The sequence below is a fragment of the Salvelinus alpinus genome, chromosome 27 (genome assembly GCF_045679555.1).
Source record: "Salvelinus alpinus chromosome 27, SLU_Salpinus.1, whole genome shotgun sequence".
NCBI lineage: Eukaryota > Metazoa > Chordata > Actinopteri > Salmoniformes > Salmonidae > Salvelinus > Salvelinus alpinus.
The window spans coordinates 28,931,542-28,955,429 of NC_092112.1; the positions used below are offsets into that span (position 1 = coordinate 28,931,542).

General features: G+C 42.8%; 1 protein-coding gene across 4 annotated transcripts in view; it reads right to left on the minus strand.

The window, feature by feature from the left end:
- Window positions 1-4,072: 4,072 nt before the first annotated feature.
- LOC139556358 (beta-taxilin-like) overlaps window positions 4,073-23,888 on the minus strand; it is a 30,930-nt gene continuing 11,114 nt past the window's right edge. For 2 of the 4 annotated variants that reach the window (XM_071370249.1, XM_071370246.1), the window contains exons 5-10: window positions 20,613-20,807; window positions 8,387-8,506; window positions 7,871-7,945; window positions 5,849-5,941; window positions 5,543-5,638; window positions 4,073-5,460 (exon numbers count right to left, since the gene is read on the minus strand). In XM_071370249.1, the coding sequence (XP_071226350.1) occupies window positions 4,417-5,460; window positions 5,543-5,638; window positions 5,849-5,941; window positions 7,871-7,945; window positions 8,387-8,506; window positions 20,613-20,807 (1,623 nt within the window). In that variant the 3' untranslated portion in view covers window positions 4,073-4,416. Of the gene's footprint in view, window positions 5,461-5,542; window positions 5,639-5,848; window positions 5,942-7,870; window positions 7,946-7,983; window positions 8,059-8,386; window positions 8,507-20,612; window positions 20,808-23,888 lie in introns of all 4 variants that reach the window. The other 2 variants (XM_071370250.1, XM_071370248.1) reach the window with 1 other exon arrangement.

A 23,888-nucleotide genomic window follows, 5' to 3' on the forward strand; every position in this document is an offset into this window, starting at 1 on the left:
TGAGGAACATAACGCTCTGAATGTTGAACGGCCTTTTGAAATTCATAATGTCATTTGCGATCAAAGTTACTCTATCAATACTAAATCACAGTTTCACTTGCTGTGAAATCTTTACACAGTTGCGCAGCCAAGATGGCATTGTGGAGCAGCGACAATCTTATTATGGGAGAACATTGAGTGACCTTATCTTGGTTTTAAATGTTAAATTGGCACTTCTCTTTTTTTGCGTTATTTCCTGGGACTTGAAATTTGGTAGATTTTTGGGAAAATATGAATACCTAATCCGCGAAGATGTACGGTGTATTGTAAAATGTCACAATGTGTACGTGGCGTACTGGTGCTTTCAAGACAACTGGGAACTCAAAAAAAGAAGGTCAAATTCTGACGTCAGTCAGGTCGGAAAGTCGAAGCTCTAGATGCCTGAGTTTCCGAGATGGAATTCCGAGTTGGATGACCGTTCAAAACGATTTTTCCCAGTCGGAGATGGTTTTTTTCTGTGAGTTCCCAGTTGTCTTGAAGTCGGACATTTCCGAGTGTGCGTTTTAAGACTTCATCCATAGGTGCGTTCAGTTCGCTTGAACGTTTGCTACGTTGCGGAACGGTTTGTTCAGAACAACACGTTTCCCCAAAACGTTCTTGTAAATTCTTGAACAGATTTTGAGGGAAGTTTGCTCCTGTGGTGAGGTGTGGCTAGAAGCAATGCGAGACGTATTTAAAGTGCAATGGCCATGCTGACAGCGTTCGACAACCCAACCCTCCCACGTTTTTCAACTGGTCGTTCAGTACAGCAACTTTCTCGTTCAATTGAACATCCCAGAACGTAAAAACGTACTGAACGCAGCCCACGTTCCACTGTCTCGTTCCGTTTCCATGTGAGTGAACCGAACCCAGACTCCCTGCTCTCACTTCACTGTCAATAACTGCTGATGAAGCTGCTGATTAAGCGGGTTTAGGGGATATCTGCCATCTGATATCTAAAGTCAGGAAAAGGGGGTCAGCCTGACTGCTATTACGGCAGGTGGCCTAGTGGTTAGAGCGTTGGGCAAGTAACCGAAAGGTTGCCGGATCGAATCCCCAAGCTGGCAAGGTAAAAATATGTCGTTCTACCCCTGAACAAGGCAGTTAACCTACTGTTCCCCCGTAGGCCGTCATTGTAATTAAGAATGTGTTCTTAACTGACTTGCGTGGTTATAAAAAATGTTATGACTAGATATTTGGTATGGGCAACATGAACATGTGGTATCTGGGGCTGTAAAAAAAGTGGATACCTATTTTAATATTCACCCTTCGGGCTAAAATTAATTGTATAGGCTGTTGGTAGATACATTCATCTCTAAGATTCTGACTGTATGAATTGCAAGCGCTCCTAAAATATGAGGTATGCAATGAATTTATTCCACCAACATTTCCCCATGACTGTTAAAGCTGATGTGTTTCTGGACATAATGTATCAATCCAGCATGGGATTAAAAAATGAGAGGAATGTCAGTATGAGGGTTTTGGTGAAATTTTGAATGGGTTTCAAAGGCACCATCTGGTGGCCACAACAATGAAGTGAAATATAACTGTGACCGGAAATCTTTGAAGAACCTCTGCCATACTCTTCTTGAAACAGGTTTTGGAATTACGTGTAGCCTGTTTCCCTACCAATTTGTATGTTTGCAGTGTCTCTTTCTGCCTGCTGACTGATGATTCCCATAGGTTGGTGGTGATATGATGATACTTTATGATATTTTCAGTTTCTTCATTAAGTGACAGCTAGGTCCTTTTGTCCTTTACTCTAGTTCATAACAGTAGAAATTGTTTGCCATTTTTGGTGTGCAATCTGCTCAACCAGTAATACAATCCAGAACATAAACATGATATTCACAGGGATCGGTAGCAGGTCTAATTTGTTTTCCCTGTGGCACTCAACACTGATATGTATTTATTAAAAACCCAGGGTCCTCTGCACTATTATTATCACTCATACATTAGTGCTGTTCTCAACGGATTCGCAGATGGAGTTGCTATGGCGACTCAGTGCCTGTCAGTCTAATGTCCTGTTGTGTCCTTGGTGGAGGAGAGTTTGTGTAACTCAGTTATTTTGCCAGAACACAGACCGACCACGGCCAGGCCAGAACAACCCACTCTGTGGATAGAGACTGTCTGATACAGATTGTGTTAAAAAAGGAAATGTGCACCGGATGGGGGGAGTGTTGCCATGGAAACTACTGTAAGGATCCATCTCTAAATCATTGTGAATGACTGGCCAGTTAACTTTTAAGCAAATAGTTAACAATCCATATAAATAAGACATTAGTCAAAATAAAAAGGGACTTGGATGCAATATCAGGCCTTTATCTAGATATATGGGTCCATCTTCCAATATTTGGTCATATAAGGTTGGATATGAGATGTACAGTGGGGAGAACAAGTATTTGATACACTGCCGATTTTGCAGGTTTTCCTACTTACAAAGCATGTAGAGGTCTGTAATTTTTATCATAGGTACACTTCAACTGTGAGAGACGGAATCTAAAACAAAAATCCAGAAAATCACATTGTATGATTTTTAAATAATTAATTTGCATTTTATTGCATGACATAAGTATTTGATCACCTACCAACCAGTAAGAATTCCGTCTCTCACAGACCTGTTAGTTTTTCTTTAAGAAGCCCTCCTGTTCTCCACTCATTACCTGTATTAACTGCACCTGTTTGAACTCGTTACCTGTATAAAAGACACCTGTCCACACACTCAATCAAACAGATTCCAACCTCTCCACAATGGCCAAGACCAGAGAGCTGTGTAAGGACATCAGGGATAAAATTGTAGACCTGCACAAGGCTGGGATGGGCTACAGGACAATAGGCAAGCAGCTTGGTGAGAAGGAAACAACTGTTGGCACAATTATTAGAAAATGGAAGAAGTTCAAGATGACGGTCAATCACCCTCGGTCTGGGGCTCCATGCAAGATTTCACCTCGTGGGGCATCAATGATCATGAGGAAGGTGAGGGATCAGCCCAGAACTACACGGCAGGACCTGGTCAATGACCTGAAGAGAGCTGGGACCACAGTCTCAAAGAAAACCATTAGTAACACACTACGCCGTCATGGATTAAAATCCTGCAGCGCACGCAAGGTCCCCCTGCTTAAGCCAGTGCATGTCCAGGCCTGTCTGAAGTTTGCCAATGACCATCTGGATGATCCAGAGGAGGAATGGGAGAAGGTCATGTGGTCTGATGAGACAAAAATAGAGCTTTTTGGTCTAACTCCACTCGCCATGTTTGGAGGAAGAAGAAGTATGAGTACAACCCCAAGAACACCATCCCAACCGTGAAGCATGGAGGTGGAAACATCATTCTTTGGGGATGCTTTTCTGCAAAGGGGACAGGACGACTGCACCGTATTGAGGGGAGGATGGATGGGGCCATGTATCGCGAGATCTTGGCCAACAACCTCCTTCCCTCAGTAAGAGCATTGAAGATGGGTCGTGGCTGGGTCTTCCAGCATGACAACGACACGAAGCACACAGCCATGGCAACTAAGGAGTGGCTCCGTAAGAAGCATCTCAAGGTCCTGGAGTGGCCTAGCCAGTCTCCAGACCTGAACCCAATAGAAAATCTTTGGAGGGAGCTGAAAGTCCGTATTGCCCAGCGACAGCCCCGAAACCTGAAGGATCTGGAGAAGATCTGTAGGGAGGAGTGGGCCAAAATCCCTGCTGCAGTGTGTGCAAACCTAGTCAAGAACTACAGGAAACGTATGATCTCTGTAATTGCAAACAAAGGTTTCTGTACCAAATATTAAGTTCTGCTTTTCTGATGTATCAAATACTTATGTCATGCAATAAAATGCAAATTAATTATTTAAAAATCATACAATGTGATTTTCTGGATTTTTGTTTTAGATTCCGTCTCTCACAGTTGAAGTGTACCTATGATAAAAATTACAGACCTCTAAATGCTTTGTAAGTAGGAAAACCTGCAAAATCGGCAGTGTATCAAATACTTGTTCTCCCCACTGTATATTGCGTAAAACAGTGTGATGGGTCTAAGCAATACATTCCAAAGAGCACATGCATGTCTACATAGTCTTCAATTAGATATTTATTGAAGTTACATTATAGGGGTTCAGATGGAAAAAGTCAAAAAAGATAGTGGCTGTTCTGATGCTGTTTGCACAAGGTAACATTTGGCATTGGAAAGTTTTGAGGGTGCAATGTCCTGAATAACCTTTCTACCTATTCTTTGGTTATGCAGTAAATCTCTGTCTGTCCTCATCTGGTATACGACTTAAACATACTTCTACTGCACGCCACTTCAGATAAAACAGTATATAGACAAACCAAGCTGGATTGGATATCTCAACTCAACCATAACACGAGGCACAGGGACTACAGTACTAACGCTCACAAAATGACACATTCGTCAGTTCAGCTAGTCTTCTTTGCATTCTTCTTTTTTGGCGTCTGCTTCTTGGCGGAGGGCTCTGGCTGTTTTGGGGTCTCTGGCTGGACTGGGGCAGCCATCTCTGCCTGTGCTGGTGCCTCCACCTGTGCTGGTACCTCTACTTGTGCTGGAGCCTGTGCTGGTACATCTACTTGTGCTGGAGCTTGTGCTGGAGCCTGTGCTGGTGCATCTACCTGTGCTGGTACCTCTACTTGTGCCTCTGCCTGTGCTGGAGCTTGTGCTGGTGCCTCTGCCTGTGCTAGAGCCTGTGCTGGTGCATCTACCTGTGCTGGAGCCTGTGCTGGATCCTCTACTTGTGCTGGAGCATGGGCTGGAGCCTGTGCTGGAGCTTGTGCTGGTGCATCTACCTGTGCTGGAGCCTGTGCTGGTGCCTCTACTTGTGCTGGAGCCTGTGCTGGATCCTCTACTTGTGCTGGAGCCTGCGCTAGTGCCTCTACCTGTGCTGGAGCCTGCGCGGGTGCCTCTACCCGTGCTGGAGCCCGCGCTGGTGCCTCTACCTGTGCTGGAGCCTGCGCTGGTGCCTCTACCTGTGCTGGAGCCTGCGCTGGTGCATCTGCATATGCTGGTTCTGGTTCCTCTGCATGTGCTGGTGCCTCTACCACTACCTGTACTGGGGCCTTTGTTGGTTCAGGGATCTTCTGGGCCTCAGCAGATTCTGTAGACTCTGGCTCTTCCTCACTGTCAGAGTCATCGTCATCATCGTCTCCTGTGGACGGGGCCAGTAGGGAGGCTGCGAACTCCGCCAGCCTGTTCTGCTCAGCCCTCAGACGGGCCATCTCCTCTGTCATCTCTGGCTCCTCAACTATGTCCATGAGGCTGTGGACTGGTTCAGTGGCCACCTCCTGTGTCTCGTCCTTGGGTGTCCCCTCGGTGGCGTCACCAGTTTGGCGAATGCCTTTGATCTTGGAGTATAGGATCTTCCTCTCATCCTGGAGTGCTCGGCAGAGCCTCTCCAGCTTGTCAATCTTCACGACGAACATCTCATACTCATTCTCCTTCACAGTCCTCTGTGGAAAAGAGAGTCTAACTTGTTGTAGCGCATTTGAATAAAGTCTAACACTATTGCATGTGTTATAGATGAGTATTTACCTCTTCAATCATCTCCGAGAGAGCCTTGTTAGTGCTCTCAAATCTGGTCTTCCAAACATTCGACTCTTTATCTATTTTTTTCATCTTCTTTGTCATCTATGAAGCAAAATGTTTGTTGGGTTAAAACGTATCTGAAAATGTAACCATCATTCTGAATATGATTAATATAGAAAACAGTCCCTCCAACATATAGCTGTTTTCTCATTTCAGAATTATGCCAACCTTATATTACCTCCATGCACTTGGCCCTAAATATAAACAGTATATTTAAAGGAAGGATGATTTTATTTTAAGGATGCCACATACCTTCTCCATTTCATTTTTGAAGCTGGCGTACACATCGTTGCTCTTAGACAACGTAGTCTGGAACTCTTCAAACTTCTGGGAGTACAGAGCAAGCTGCAGAAAAACAGAGGGACAGTCAGGAGAGAACTCCAGAAATTAATTTCACATGTAGCATTCGTATGCATCTATTCACCTCATGAACAATCAGATCTATGCTTTGAACCTTATTTGACCCCAGAAACAAATTTGCTATACTTTAGAGGGAGATGAGGTGAGGTGAGAGGAAGAGCCAGCCGGTTTCACCAAACATTTAACCAGCCTTGCCTGGTTTCTTCATTGCTTCAGGGCCTAATTACAGAGTATTGCATTCCAAGTCCTAGGGCCCTCGGTGTGAATGCTCTACACTCAACTGGCCAGGCGGCCTCCCTGGGCTTCCCTTTAGCAGTCCTCTGCTCAGTGTTGGCAGAGCTATGTTAATGAGCGGCTCTATAAATGTTTCAGTGGCAGTCGGTCCAGTTAGAGTTAACAGGCTAATCTCCGGAGGCCCTCAGGGGAAACCACATCGCACACACAGCCAGTCTCCCGTATTCAAACCTGTCTATCTGCTAGCCACCCCGTTGAGATCAACTGTCTTTATTTTAGAGTTACTGTTTTGGAACAAAAGCAAAACAACTGATTTGACATGCGCTATAAAAGAGGAAAGGCATTTGCTTGGTTATGTGTTGTATTTCATAAAAGCTCACTTGATACAGATCAGTTTCTGCCTCACGTCTTTCTAATAGATTTTTCTTGCTGGCTGCGCTGCTTTGGCCGTTTCCTTGTGTGATCTAAATCTACGCCTGGTATTGTAGAGACAAATAAGGTTGACATTCCTAGTTAATTGGATTGGAAATATGACATGGCCTGGTACAAATACATGATGAATCATATTGTCACGCCTTGATCTGTTTCACCTGTTCCTGTGATTGTTTCCACCCCCTCCAGGTGTCGCTTATTTTCCCCAGTATATTTATCCCTGTTTTTCCTGTCTAGCTGTGCCAGTTCGTCTTGTATGTTAGTCAAGTCAACCAGTGTGTTTTTCCCGTACTCCTTTTACAATTCTCTTTTTGATAGTCTTCCTGGTTTTGACCCCTGCCTGACTCTGGACTACTTTCCAGCCTGCCTGATCATCATGCCTGCCCTGACCTTTATTCTGCCTGCCCTTCGGTACCTTTTGGACTCTGAACTGGTTTTGACCCTTTTGTCTGTCCACGACCATTCTCTTGCCTTACCCTATTGGATTAATAAATATTGTAAGACTCCAATCATCTGCCTCCTGTGTCTGCATCTGGGTCTCGACTTGTGTCATGATTATATAGGTACTGAAATGCAGTATTAACATAATTTGAAAACACAAGGCTTTAAATAATGGCAAGGTTTCGCTGCAATTAATTATAACCATATAAACTGTCAGCTATAATTTCTGAATCCAGCAGGGAAGCATTTATCTTTGTGTCAGACCAACTAATTTCATTGTATAATTTGCTTGCACCCATACAATAATTGTGCCACATCCAATAAACATAGCATTTGTAATTGTATCATACTTTTACAATGGAATGATCAATGGTACTGGAGTATGTGCTACTGTGTGGTATTGCATCACATTTTTTAATATTCCCATGATGCTGTGTCATCCTGCTGGTTCAGGAAGAGGGAGTTTCTCTTGCCTGCTGCTATCATGGGAATTATGGCTGCTCTGTACAGTACAGCTGACAAATTTTCCTTTCATATCAAGTACCAAGTACATCAAGCCATATAGCCTAGTTACGAGAGGAGAATCACATTTTTTATGGTCACTTTTGCCATTGTGAGGATATTGAAAAACTTTACTATAGATCCAAATTAACTTAATACAGTAAATACTGAAATATTAGTTGTCTTTAACACACATGGAGCAATCCAGAGGACCTTAATGGTAGGATTGGACTTGCCTTTCATAGACTTGGCCCTGAAATAAATGTAGTGAATAAGGGTGTTTGGCACCACATTGGATATATTCACCTGAGCCTGCATGACAGTCTCTTGCTCTCTCAGAAGTTTAGCTTGTAGTTTCCACTCAGCTGCATGTACCAGTAACTGGTTAAAAACAAAACACACGTAAAGCACAAATGTACCTTTTTCTTCAACTGCAACTCTTGCTCCTTCAATGTGTAGCATTTCTTTGTTTTGTCAATTGCCTCCCTAAGCAGCTAACAACAGAGACAGTGGATGGTTACAATACTCATTTCTGTGAGCATCAAATGCACAACAAACATCATTGGTTTTAAACTTAATACCGTTTAATTAGACAAAAGTTACTCAACTATATTTACATTGCTTTACAGTACTTTGTGGGTAAGGTCAGTAAAAGTTGTGCTCCTGTGTGGCTCAGTTGGTTGCGCATTGAACTTGAAACGCCAGCATTGTGGGTTTGATTCCCATGGGGGACCAGTCTGAAAATGTATGCACTTGCTACTGTAAATTGCTCTGAATAATAGCGTCTGCTAAATGACAAAAAATGTAAGTACAGTGACTCACGTATTCCTTTTCTCTCTTGTGCTTCTCCTCGGCCTCCTGCAGCTGTGCATTAGCTTGCTCCAGTTTGGTATCAGACAGCTTCTGCTGCAGGTCGTGGTGCTTGAAGATCTTCTCCAAGCTCTGAGTGATAGACAAGGTGAGATGACACACTAGATTAGACACTTAGTTTTAAGAAGGGCTTCTAAGACATTCTGTACAGGTTATGAATCCATCAATTAGGATACATTTCTCACACTTTCTAGGTTTCTAAAACCACCACTGCCATCCTGTCTGTCTATGAGAAATTGTCATTAACATGTGCCTTGAAAAGTAATTAAGGCCATTGTTGTTTGCGCACAGTATTTCATTGGAAAGTTCAGACATGTTTTATGATGCCTGAGAAAACAGACAAAATAGTGGGTGGAGAACTAATAAAAACCTGGGACTTAAATTACAGTTTCACAATTAACAGGAGGACAAATGCAAAAGCTTTATTATTATTATTTTTAAGTTTTGTCTTTTTCAGGATTACATTTGTCATTTTAGCAGACACTCTTATCCAGAGCGACTTACAGTAAGTAGTGAGTGCATACATTTTCATACTTTTTCATACAACCCTCTCATAAAGGCATTATTATTATCAGGGCACAAATTCTGATAAGAAAACTGACCCCAGATTAGTTCAATTAGGATAAATAATTGTTTCTATAGATACTATTTATTTTTGTGCATGAGACTAATCTATACTGCACAAAAATATAACAATTTCAAAAATGTGACTGAGTTACAGTTCATATAAGGAAATCAGTCAATTGAAATAAATAAATTAGGCCCTAATCTATGGACTTCACATCAGTATGCAGGGGTGCAGCCATGGGGGACCACTTGGCATTCAGGCCCACCCATTGGGGAGCCAGGCCCAGCCAATCAGAATTAGTTTCCCCCCACAAAAGGTCTTTATTACAGACAGAAATACTCCTCAGCTCCCCTCCACAACCCCCTCAGACAATCCCACAGGTGAAGAAGCCTGATGTGGAGGTCCTGGGCTGGTATAGTTACATGTGGTTTGCGGTTGTGAGGCCGGATGGACGTACTTCCAAATTCTCTAAAACAACGATGGAGACAACTTAGGATAGAGATTTTTTATTTTTTTTACCCCCTTTTTTCTCCCCAATTTCATGGTATCCAATTGGTAGTTACAGTCTTGTCTCATCGCTGCAACTCCCGTACAGACTCGGGAGAGGCGAAGGTCGAGAGCCATACATCCTCCGAAACATGACCCAACCTAGCCGCACTGCTTCTTGACACAATGCACATCCAACCCGGAAGCCAGCCGCACCAATGTGTCAGAGGAAACACCGTACACCTGGCGACCTGGTCAGTGTGCACTGTGCCCGGCCCAACACAGGAGTCGCTAGTGCGCAATGAGACAAGGATATCCCTGCCGGCCAAACCCTCCCTAACCCAGACGACGCTGGGCCAATTTTGCGCCGCCCCATAGGCCTCCCAGTCGCGGCCGGCTGCGACAGAGCCCGGGCTCAAACCCAGAATCTCTGGTAGCACAGCTAGTACTGCGATGCAGTGGTAGTCTACCCGGGAGAAAGGGTAGAGAAATTAACATCAAATTCTCTGGCAACAGCCCTGCTGGACATTCTTGCAGTCAGCATGCCAATTGCACATTCCCTCAAAACTTGAGACCAGCGCTGTGGCATTGTGTTGTGACAAAACTGCACATTTTAAAGTGGCCTTTTATTGTCCCTAGCACAAGGTGCACCTGTGCAATGATCATGCTGTTTTAATCAGCTTCTTGATATGCCACACCTGTCAGGTGGATGGATTATTTTGGCAAAGGATAAATGCTCATTAACAGGGACATAAATAAGAAATAAGCTTTTTGTGCGTACGGAGCATTTATGGGATACATTTTTTCAGCTCATGAAACATGGGACCAACCACTTTACATGTTGCGTTTATATTTTTGTTCAGTGTATTTTGTTTACTATGGCAAATAGCCAAATGTATAAACAGTGTGGAATAATCCACAATTTCTCTGCCAAAAGGAGAACATTTAATGTCCATCTGGAAATGAATCCATCTCAGCATTTAGCCAACTATCAAATGTCAACTTGTGTCCATTTTATGCAACTGCTGATGTCAGAATGTCTTGTTCATCATTGCAATGTGTGGTTCTAATCACTTATTTGAATAGGACTCATTAGATGTTATTTGGATGTCAAATAATCACATCTCTTTCTGGCACGCTGCCTCTTAAGTGTTTCTACGGACTACAACCAGCAGATGGCACTTGAGACAAATTACTAGAAACTCCACCAGTAAAAAAACGACAACAAATAGGATGTTTAAATCATGACGTTTTTTACACACCATTCCCAGCTGTGTATGTGAGCAGCAAAAGCAGCAGCAGCAGCAGCCTCAGTGGCAACCAACTGCATGGCAGATCCTGGCTTTCATATGTCACTTCAGGCTTGTCCTTTCCCTGATGTGTTGTATTGTATTTATTATGGATCCCCATTAGCTGCTGCCAAAGCAGCAGCTACTCTCCCTGAGGTCCAAATTAAGGCAGTTATACAGCACCAGTCAAAAGTTTGGACACACCTACTCATTCAAGTTTTTTTTTTATTTTTTTTTTACTATTTTCTACATTGTAGAATAATATTGAAGACATCATGAAATAACACAAATGAATCATGTCGTAACCAAAAAAGTGTTAAACAAATCAAAATATATTTTATATTTGAGATTCTTCAAAGTTGCCACCCTTTGCCTTGATGACAGCTTTGCACACTCTTGGCATTCTCTCAACCAGCTTCACGAGGAATGCTTTTGAAGGAGTTCCTACATATGCTGAGCACTTGTTGGCTGCTTTTCCTTCACTCTGCGGTCCAACTCAACCCAAACCATCTCAATTGGGTTGAGGTCAGGTGATTGAGGAGGCCAGGTCATCTGATGCAGCACTGCATCACTCTCTTTCTTGGTTAAATAGCCCTTACACAGCCAGGAGGTGTGTTTTGGGTCATTGTCCTGTTGAAAAACAAATGATAGTCCCACTAAGCGCAACCCAGATGGGATGGCGTATCGCTGCAGAATGCTGTGGTAGCCATGCTGATTAAGTGTGCCTTGAATTCTAAATAAATCTGACACACCTTGATCTGTTTCCCCTGTCTTTGTGCTTGTCTCCACCCCCTCCAGGTGTCGCCCATCTGCCCCATTATCCCCTGTGTATTCATACCTGTGCCCTGTGTTTGTTTGTTGCCAGTTCGTCTTCTCTCGTCAAGCCTACCAGTATTTTTCCCGTACTCCAGTGTTCACTCCAGTCCCTGTTTTCTCGTTTTCCCGGTTTTTACCATTCTGCCTGCCCTGACCCTGCCTGCTGTTCTGTACCTTGTGACACTGCCCTGGATTACTGACCTCTGCCTGTCATTGACCTGTCGTTTGCCTGCCCCCTGTTTTTGTAATAAACTTTTGTTACTTTGAACTGTCTGCATCTGGGTCTTATCCTGAGGTTTGATAGTTGACCTGTCGTTTTCCTGCCCCCTGTTTTTGTAATAAACTTGTATTACTTCGAACTGTCTGCATCTGGGTCTTATCCTGAGGTCTGATAAATTCACCGACAGTGTGACCAGCAAAGCACCCCCACACCTTCACACCTCCTCCTTCCTGCTTCACGGTGGGAACCACACATGCGGAGATAATCCGTTCACCTACTCTGCGTCTCACAAAGACACGGTGGTTGGAAACAAAAATCTCAAATTTGGACTCTTCAGACCAAAGGCCAGATTTCCACTGGTCTAATGTCCATTGCTTGTGTTTTTTGGCCCAAGCAAGTCTCTTCTTCTTATTGGTGTCCTTTAGTAGTGTTTTCTTTGCAGCAATTCGACGACGAAGGCCTGATTCACACAGTCTCCTCTGAACAGTTGATATTGATGTGTCTGTTACTTGAAATCTGTGATGCATTTATTTGGGCTGCCATTTCTGAGGCTGGTAAATCTAATGAACCTATCATCAGCAGCAGAGGTAACTCTGCATCTTCCTTTCCTGTGGTGGTCCTCATGAGAGCCAGTTTCATCACTGTGCTTGATGGTTTTTGCGACTGCATTTGAAGAAACTTTCAAAGTTCTTGATATTTTCCGGATTGATTTCATGTCTTAAAGTAATGATGGACTATTTGCCATAATATGGACTTGGTCTTTTACCAAATAGGGCTATCTTCTGTATACCACCCCTACTTACCATTTCTCCAAAAAGTTTGATCTTTGTCCCCATGTGCAGTTGCAAACTGTAGTCTCGCTTTTTAATCGCGTTTTTTGAGCAGTGGCTTCTTCCTTGATGAGCGGCCTTTCAGGTTATGTCGATATAGGACTCGTTTTTACTGTGGATAGAGATACTTTTGTACCTGTTTCCTCCAGCATCTTCACAAGGTCCTGTTGTTCTGGGATTGATTTGCACTTTTCGCACCAAAGTACGTTCATCTCTAGGAGACAGAACACGTCTCCTTTCTGAGAGGTATGATGGCTGCGTGGTCCTATGGTGTTAATATTTGCGTACTATTGTTTGTACAGATGAAAGTGGTACCTTCGGGCGTTTGGAAATTGCTCCCAAGGATGAACCAGACTTCTGGAGGTCTACAGTTTTTTCTGAGGTCTTGGCTGATTTCTTTTGATTTTCCCATGATGTCAAGCAAAGAGGCACTGAGTTTGAAGGTAGGCCTTGAAATACATCCACAGGTACACCTCCAATTCACTCAAATTATGTCAATTAGCCTATCAGAAGCTTTTAAAGCCATGACATCATTTTCTGGAATTTTCCAAGCTGTTTAAACACACAGTCAACTTAGTGTATGTAAACTTCTGACCCACTGGAATTGTGATACAGTGAATTATAAGTGAAATAATCTGTCTGTAAACAATTGTTGATAAAATGACTTGTGTCATGCCCAAAGTAGATGTCCCAGCCGACTTGCCAAAACTATAGTTTGTTAACAAGAATTTTGTGGAGGAGTTGAAAAACAAGTTTTAATGACTCCAACCTAAGTGTATGTAAACTTCCGACTTCAACTGTACATGCACATACCCACATATTGTCACGCCCTGACCTTAGAGAGCCTTTTTATTTCTCTATTTGGTTAGGTCAGGGTGTGATTAGGGTGGGCATTCTAGGTTTTCTGTTTCTATGTTGGTGTGTTTGATTCCCAATCGGAGGCAGCTGTCTATCGTTGTCTCTGATTGGGAATAAGATATAAGTTTCCTTTTGGGTTTTGTGGGATCTTAACTTTTGTTTGTTGCTTTATTGCACGACTAGCTTTACGTTTGGTTTGTGTTCATTGTTTTTTCCCGGTGTTACGTTTTCAAATAAAGAGAGAATAAACGCCTACAACGCTGCACCTTGGTCCGGTCATTTATCATCCGACAACTAGCGTAACAGAAGATCCCACCACCAACGGACCAAGCAGCGTGTCCTGTAGTGGAGGACATCATGGACATGGGAGGAGGTAATGGCAGGGCATGAGAGCCTGCCGTGGAAACAGGTGGAAGCAGCGGCGACGAGACCAGGAGTCACGGCAACGAAGGAAGCACGAGAGGCAGCCCCCAATTTGCTTTGGGGCGGAGCACACGGGGAGATTGGCGGAGTCAGGGTGCGTACCGTGGGGAGCGGGTGACCGGTCAGGCACTGTGTTATGCGGTGATGCGCACTGTGTCTCCAGTGCGCATTCACAGCCCGGTGCGCTCTGTGCTAGCTCCCCACATTTGCCGTGCTAGAGTGGGCATTCATCCAGGACGGATTGTGCCGGATCAGCGCTCCTGGTCTCCGGTGCGTCTCTTCGGCCCAGGATATCCTGCGCCGGCTCTGCGCACTGTGTCTCCGGTGCGCCTTCACAGCCCAGTGCGTCCTGTGCCAGCGCCCCGCATTTGCCGGGCGAAAGTAAGCATCCAGCCAGGACGGGTTGTGCCAGCTCTACGCTCGAGACCTCCAGTGCGTCTCCACGGTCCAGTGTATCTGGTATCTGCTCCACGCACCAGGCTTCCAGTGCATCTCCCCAGTCCGGTGAGACCTGTTCCGGCTCCACGTACGAAGCCTCCAGGTATGATCCATGGTCCGAAGCCTCCAGTGATGAACCATGGCACGAAGCCTCCAGTGATGATCCATGGCCCGGAGCCTGTAGTGATGATCCATGGCACGAAGCCTCCACTGATAATCCATTGCCCAGAGCCTCCAGTGATAATCCATGGCACGAAGCCTCCAGTGATGATCCATGGCCCGGAGCCTCCAGTGATGATCCATGGCACGAAGCCTCCAGTGATGATCCATGGCCCGGAGCCTGCAGTGAAAATCCAGGGCACGAAGCCTCCAGTGATGATCCATGGCTCGGAGCCTGTAGTGATGATCCATGGTACGGAGCCTGCAGCGACGGTCCCCAGTCCGGAGCCTCCAGCGACAGTCTGCAGTCCAGAGCCTCCAGCGACGGTCCACAGTCCAGAGTCTCCAGCGACGGTCCGCAGTCCAGAGTCTCCAGCAACGGTCTGCAGTCCAGAGTCTCCAGCGACAGTCTGCAGTCCAGAGTTTCAGCTATGAATACCAGGCCTGGTTTCCCAGATATTTCATAGTGTTCTATTGTTTCCAGTTCTTGTCTTATATTATCTCCAATGTATCGTCCATGTAAAAACCTGTCTGATTAGGATGAATAATATCTGACAAAACCATTTTAATTCTATGCGTAAAGCATTTGGCTAGAATTTTTGCATCACAACACTGAAGTGTAAGTCCAATTTTTTAAATGGACTGGAGTTTTATATATACCAATTTGGATCCTGTTTCAGTAATAATGAAATCAGACCTTGTTGAGTGTCCGATAATCTACCATTTATATAGGAGTGGTTATAACATGCTAATAATTGTCATCTGAGTATGTAAAAAAAAGTATACCTCCACTGGTATGCCATCCAGCCCTGGAATTTACCCGGACATAAAGGCTTTAATTGCATCAAGAAGTTCCTCCTCTGTAATTTGGCCTTCACATGAGTCTTTCTGTACAGATGTTAATTTTACATTATTAATAGTAAAAAAAATCCATACAATTAGCTTCGGTTAGTGGAGATGGAGGAGACTGAAACGAAAACATATGCTTAAAGTACTTTACTTTCTCTTTCAAAATATTGTTCGATGAATCATGAGTGACTCCATCATTTGAAACAAGTTTCAGTAAAACGTTTTTGGTAGCATTTCTAAGTTGAAGATTGAACAATTATTTTGTGCATTTTTCCCCATATTCCATCCAGTTCCCCTAATTTTTTATAATATATTACACTGGATCTTTCTTGAATAAGTTCCTCCATTTTTTTATTTATTTTTTCCTCTAACTTACTCTGCGCCTCTATGGTACAGTTTTTATTGCTATCTATCTGTACTGTTAGTCCTTCAATTTCCTTTGTTAATTTGGACTCTTTTGACCTAAATTGCTTTTGTTTTATAGATGAGTACTGAATTGCATGGCCTCTAAAGGCACATTTAAAAGTGTCCCATATAATAAGGGGATCTGCTGTACCTACAGTGGGGAGAACAAGTATTTGATACACTGCCGATTTTGCAGGTTTTCCTACTTACAAAGCATTTAGAGGTCTGTAATTTTTATCATAGGTACACTTCAACTGTGAGAGACGGAATCTAAAACAAAAATCCAGAAAATCACATTGTATGATTTTTAAGTAATTAATTTGCATTTTATTGCATGACATAAGTATTTGATACATCAGAAAAGCAGAACTTAATATTTGGTACAGAAACCTTTGTTTGCAATTACAGAGATCATATGTTTCCTGTAGTTCTTGACCAGGTTTGCACACACTGCAGCAGGGATTTTGGCCCACTCCTCCATACAGACCTTCTCCAGATCCTTTGGGTTTCGGGGCTGTCGCTGGGCAATATGGACTTTCAGCTCCCTCCAAAGATTTTCTATTGGGTTCAGGTCTGGAGACTGGCTAGGCCACTCCAGGACCTTGAGATGCTCCTTAAGGAGCCACTCCTTAGTTGCCCTGGCTGTGTGTTTCGGGTCGTTGTCATGCTGGAAGACCCAGCCACGACCCATCTTCAATGCTCTTACTGAGGGAAGGAGGTTGTTGGCCAAGATCTCGCGATACATGGCCCCATCCATCCTCCCCTCAATACGGTGCAGTCGTCCTGTCCCCTTTGCAGAAAAGCATCCCCAAAGAATGATGTTTCCACCTCCATGCTTCACGGTTGGGATGGTGTTCTTGGGGTTGTACTCATCCTTCTTCTTCCTCCAAACACGGCGAGTGGAGTTTAGACCAACAAGCTCTATTTTTGTCTGATCAGACCACATGACCTTCTCCCATTCCTCCTCTGGATCATCCAGATGGTCATTGGCAAACTTCAGACGGGCCTGGACATGCGCTGGCTTGAGCAGGGGGACCTTGCGTGCGCTGCAGGATTTGAATCCATGACGGAGTAGTGTGTTACTAATGGTTTTCTTTGAGACTGTGGTCCCAGCTCTCTTCAGGTCATTGACCAGGTCCTGCCGTGTAGTTCTGGGCTGATCCCTCACATTCCTCATGATCATTGATGCCCCACGAGGTGAGATCTTGCATGGAGCCCCAGACCGAGGGTGATTGACCGTCATCTTGAACTTCTTCCATTTTCTAATAATTGCGCCAACAGTTGTTGCCTTCTTACCAAGCTGCTTGCCTATTGTCCTGTAGCCCATCCCAGCCTTGTGCAGGTCTACAATTTTATCCCTGATGTTCTTACACAGCTCTCTGGTCTTGCCCATGGAGAGGTTGGAGTCTGTTTGATTGAGTGTGTGGACAGGTGTCTTTTATACAGGTAACGAGTTCAAACAGGTGCAGTTAATACAGGTAATGAGTGGAGAACAGGAGGGCTTCTTAAAGAAAAACTAACAGGTCTGTGAGAGCCGGAATTCTTACTGGTTGGTAGGTGATCAAATACTTATGTCATGCAATAAAATGCTAATTAATTACTTAAAAATCATACAATGTGATTTTCTGGATTTTTGTTTTAGATTACGTCTCTCACAGTTGAAGTGTACCTATGATAAAAATTACAGACCTCTACATGCTTTGTAAGTAGGAAAACCTGCAAAATCGGCAGTGTATCAAATACTTGTTCTCCCCACTGTATGTATGTCAGAAAAAGTCAGTTATAAATTATTCTGTCCTAGTTAAAAACAAATGATCATCCAGTAGGCTGTGGTTAAATTTACAATATCCTTGCCAACGTGGAAATTCTGTTCGAGTAATATATATGCAATTATGTGATGGTCCTACCGCACTCTGTCCCATATCAACACTTTTTAAACTTTTGGTGCCAGAGAGAATGACATAAGAAAGTAATCAAGACAAATAGCTTGATTAACCTCCGCAATGTATATCTGATTTCCTTAAAAACCTTTTAAGGATTTGCCCATTTTTTCAATTTTTGACTAAAATGACATGCCCAAATCTAACTGCCTGTAGCTCAAGCCCTGAAGCAAGGATATGCATATTCTTGGTACTATTTGAAAGGAAACACTTTGAAGTTTGTGGAATTGTGAAAGGAATGTAAGAGAATATAACACAATAGATCTGGTAAAAGATAATACAATGAAAAAAAACAACCGTTGTTTTGTATTTTTTTCTAACATCATCTTTGCAATGCAAGAGAAAGGACATAATGTATTATTCCAGCCTAGACGCAATTTATATTCTTTCCACTAGATTGCAGCAGTGTTTGTGCAAAGCTTTAGACTGAACCAATGAACCATTGAATTTCTGTTCAAAATTTTGTGTCAAAACTGCCCAAATCTGCCTAATTTGTGTATTAATAACTTTTCATGTTCTAAATTGTGCACTCTCCTCAAACAATAGCATGGTATTATTTTACTGTAATAGCTACTGTAAATTGGACAGTGCAGTTAGATTAACAAGAATGTAAGCTTTCTGCCAATATCAGATATGTCTATGTCCTGGGAAATTTCTTGTTACTTACAACCTCATGCTAATTGCATTAGCCTACGTTAGCTCAACCGCCCCGTGGATGGGACACCGATCCTGAAGAAGTTTTAAGTGCCTGAGAGTGATAGTTTGTAGTGTGCTTTCCTTTACGGTCCATAGAGGTATTTAAAACCGTATTGTAATCTCCCATCAAAATAATAGAGTCTTGTTTGTAGGGTTGATAAATTGTTATATACACTACTGTTCAAAAGTTTGGGGTCTTCAGTTTCTTGGCAATTTCTCGCATGGAATAGCCTTCATTTCTCAGAACAAGAATAGACTGACGAGTTTCAGAAGAAATCTATTTGTTTCTTGCCATTTTGAACCTGTAATCGAACCCACAAATGCTGATGCTCCAGATACTCAACTAGTCTAAAGAAGGACAGTTGTATTGCTTCTTTATTCAGGACAACAGTTTTCAGCCGTGCTAACAGAATTGCAAAAGGATTTTCTAATGATCAATTAGCCTTTTAAAATGATTAACTTGGATTAGCTAACACAACGTGGGGCGGCAGGGTAGCCTAGTTGTTAGAGCGTTGGAGTAGTAACCAAAGGTTGCAAGATCAAATCCCTGTACAAATCTGTCGTTCTGCCCCTGAACAAGGCAGTTAACCCACTGTTCCTAGGCCATCATTGAAAAGAAGAGTTTGTTCTTAACTGACTTGCCTAGTTAAATAAAGGTTAAATAAAACATGCCATTGGAACACGGTGACCTTTGCTGATAATGGGCCTATGTAGATATTCCATTAAAAATCTGCCTTTTCCAGCTACAATAGTCATTTACAATGTCTACACTGTATTTCTGATCTATTTGATGTTATTTTAATGGGCAAAAAAATAGCTTTTCTTTCAAAAACAAGGACATTTCTAAGTGACCCCAAACTTTTGAATGGTAGTGTACATTTTCAAAGAACCGTGGATCACCATTATTTGGACCGTATAGGTTAATAAGCCATATCTGTTTATGGTCCAATAACATATTTAAAATCATCCATCTACCTTGAGGATCTGTTTGGACAATTTGCACATTTGAATCAAAATAACTGTTAACTAATATCATCACCCCTTTTGAGTTTCTTTGCCCTTGGGAGAAGTATATTTCGCCCCCTAATCCTTTTTTCCACAAAACATCATCTAAAATTGTTGAATGAGTTTCCTGTAAACAATAGATATTATATTCCTTCTCTTTTAGCCAGGTAAATATTGATCGTCTTTTCTTATTATCTGCTGAGCCTTTACAATTATAACTAGCTACACTTATTTAATGAGACACAAGTTTAAATTCTATTCATCATAATATATGTTTGTAAACGCACCATTAAAAAGTAACATGATGATTGAGTATCTATACAGCTGTAACATGATATTTGCATTGCTACTAAGTAAAGGGTGACTACTTTGAAGAATCTCAAATATAAAATATATTTTGATTTGTTTGGTTACTACATGATTCCATATGTGTTATTTCATAGTTTTGATGTCTTCACTATTATTCTACAATGTAGAAAATAGTAAAAATAAAGAAAAACCCTTGAATGAGTAGGTGTGTCCAAACTTTTGACTGGTACTATACATTTGAAAAACATTACAATACATTCATAACAGATTTCACATCATATTAAGTGTGTGCCCTCATATTAAGTGTGTTTTTGTGATTATACTGTATATGACATGCTATAGTGTCACTCAATGAGCGAGATTCAACCTTAAAAAGGGTATGAATTTGTCATGTATACAGCACAAATAAGGGGCCCTTGCTGGCTATATCTCTGAGTATTGATGTGAGTAGGAAGCAATAATAGCTTTAAGCATAGCAGCGGGAAGTAAGGGTGCTGAGGGGGCTGCATACTGTATATTTAAAATAATACATTTGTGCACTAGGATTTTATTACTCCTGTATGAGCAGTCAGCAGAGCAGAGAAAATCTGCCCCCCCCCCCGTCGACAGCACCCCCACCCATAGACATCTTCCCGCGGCCAGCCATGCCTCTAAGTGTCTCTGAGTGTCTTTATTCAAAGATCTGACTCAACTCTTTTGTCACAGCTATCTCACTCAACATCACATACAAGTGTTAATTTCCTGTAGATGAATCATCATCAATAACATCTTTGGTTATCAAATGACTCTCTGACTGGAGCCTGCATGCATGGGGTTAGTAGGCCGGGGATGAGGGTGTACAGATATACAGACATATAACAGTGAGGTTAAGTGTCCCTGTCGTGTACCTCCTCTCTCTGCTCATACTGGCTGATGATGTGTTTGAGTTTGTCTGCCAGGTTGGTGTTCTCCGAACACAGCTTGTTGTTGCGGTTACTGTGCTGCTCGATCTGAGCCTGGATGTCTGTCAGCGTGCTCTGGAAGTGAGTGGTGATCTCTCTGCGCTTCTCCTCGTCCTCACGACAACGTGCAAGGGTCTCCTCCTGAGGGAGAGGGAGGGGGAGAGGGAGAGAGAGAGACATTCAGACTTTAGTCAACCTCAGGTTTGTGAAATGCCAGTTTCCAGACTCAGCTTACTGAGAAGCAAGCCAAGCGTTGCCAGAGTTTCTATATTAAGACATGGCTGTTTATTTTACAAATGACACAGGCGTAAGCTCCCACATGGGAAATGTAACTCAATTCAACCTGCAGCTAAGTGCTCAAAGACAGAGCTCCTACCACTGAAGTAGCAAAGCACATTAACGCCACTCCTCCTCAGACTCTGCTACCAGATGACAAGACATGATGTTCCACTTTCAACAGCTGTCACATTCCCATTCAAATCGGCACATTTTGATTCACTTTGCATGTAGCAACAATGTTCACTTTACAATCAGATTTTTGCATAATGATTGCTGCATATCAATCGGTTATACCCAATAGTCAAATGATAACCCTAACTCTGCTTCCACCCGGATTTCCTTTATACATTGAAATGTGAAGATGTTAGAAGGAAAGAGATGGATGGGTCAAGGCTTTAGAGCTTTAGCCCATCAGGGGAGGGCCGCGCCCATCCTCTGGTTGTGCCTCTGAGCCTTTTTCTCTCGCCTTTGATTTATAGTCGAAGGGCAGATGCCACAAAAGACCAATGAGACCATCCCTCTTGTCAGAGAGCCACGTCACCGGTGCCCTGTGTCTGAGGGGTCTCCTCCCAAGGCCTGAGTGTGAATCACACACACACACTAACACACACACACGGCGCAGTGAGAGACAACAGAGGTCCTCCAAGTGTAGAGAGACGGGGTGTCCAATTACCTCCCCAGGAGAGAAGAACAGGAGATGAAATACGTCCCAGAGGTTGTGTAATTGTTACACAATAGACAGGATACTGATCCAGTGAAAAGGGTCCATTTGTTTACAGATCATTGAGCATTATGCCATTAATGACCAATAGGGTGATTTATAAATGATTCATAAACAAATCGAATGCCCATTTAATCATACTGTGTACATAACTGTTGGCTGTGAATCAAAGAATACGTGAACACTGGGTTCAGTGATGTTGATTTAAGGGATAAACTTAATCAAAACCGGAGATTTAGCTGAAGAGGTTTCACAATAAGAGGACTAACAGCAGTGGCAATGTGGCCACACAATATAAATCTTTGATTATGCTAAACCTGTGACCTTTGCTTAAGCATGTGGCCAAATTAGGTAGTGCTATTGGTCATGCACTTTCTTTGAAACCTTACAGACAAACTGCTTATAAATGGGATGACTAAACATTTGTCAATCTATTATTTATAGATGTAACAGGACACTCAAGCATGTAAGGGCTGATTGAGCTATGACCCTCTCACATTGAGAGCACTCTGACTCAGGGAAGACTCAAGGCCATTTGGAAGTGGCCCCTTTAGCCATCTAACTTTTAGAATGAAAATACCAGTAGTTTAAGAAACAAATCAAATGTACAGTGGATAGTAAGTATAGTTGACAAGCATTGACAGTAACATTTTCTCTCTCCTGCATTTGATGTCCTATTTCCGTCATCAAGTCTATTTGAGTTTCAACACTCACAGCTACCAACAGTGAGACATCAATAGATCAGTTGATTAAACATACAGTAAGAGGCTGGTAGATTGTTGCTCTGCTCCCCTGCTGTGTATTGGAGTCAACTAAAGGTGTCCGCATGGTTCCCATCCGAAACCGTTCGGAACAGTTTGTGAATACAGTACCAGTCAAAAGTTTCAACACACCTACTCATTCAAGGGTTTTTCTTGATTTGTACTATTTTCTACATTGTAGAATAAGAGTGATACATCGAAACTATGAAATAACACATATGAAATCATGTTGTTACCAAAAAGTGTTAAACAAATCAAAATATATTTGAGATTCTTCAAAGTAGTCACCCTTTGCCTTGATGACCTACTCTGGCCCATCTTTGGACACTGTGTTAACAACCCTCCAGACAAGCTTCAATGCCATACAACTCTCCTTCCGTGGCCTCCAACTGCTTTTAAATGCAAGTAAAACTAAATGCATGCTCTTCAACCGATCGTTGCGCGCACCTGCCCACCCGTCTAGCATCACTACTCTGGACGGTTCTGACTTAGAATATATGGACAACTACAAATACCTAGGTGTCTGGTTAGACTGTAAACTCTCCTTCCAGACTCACATTAAAACTCTCCAATCCAAAATTAAATCTAGAATTGGCTTCCTATTTCGCAACAAAGCATCCTTCACTCATGCTGCCAAACATACCCTCGTAAAACTGACCATCCTACCGATCCTTGCCTTCGGCAATGTCATTTACAAAATAGCCTCCAACACTCTACTCAGCAAATTGGATGTAGTCTTTCACAGTGCCATCCATTTTGTCACCAAAGCCCCATATACTATCCACCACTGCGACCTGTATGCTCTCGTTGGCTGGCCCTCGCTTCATATTCATCGCCAAACCCACTGGCTCCAGGTCATCTATAAGTCTTTGCTAGGTAAAGTCCCACCTTATCTCAGCTCACTGGTCACCATAGCAGCACCCACCCATGGCACGCGCTCCAGCAGGTATATTTCACTGGTCACCCCCAAAGCCAACTCCTACCTTTGGCCACCTTTCCCTCCAGTTCTCTGCTGCCAATGACTGGAACGAATTTCAAAAATCACTGAAACTGGAGACTCATATCTAAGCATCAGCTGTCAGAGCAGCTTACAGATCATTGCACCTGTACATAGCCCATCTGTAATTAGCCCACCCAACTACCTCATCCCCATATTGTTATTTATTTGTTTTGCTTCTTTGCACCCCAGTATCTCTACTTGCACATTCATATTCTGCACATCTATCACTCCAGTGTTTAATTGATAAATTGTAATTATTTTGCCACTATGGCCTATTTATTGCCTTACCTCCCTAATCTTACTCAATTTGCACACACTGTATATAGACTTTTCTATTGTGTTATTGACTGTACGTTTGTTTATTCCATGTGTAACTCTGTGTTGTTTGTGTCGCACTGCTTTGCTTAATCTTGGCCAGGTCGCAGTTGTAAATGAGAACTTATTCTCAACTGGCCTACCTG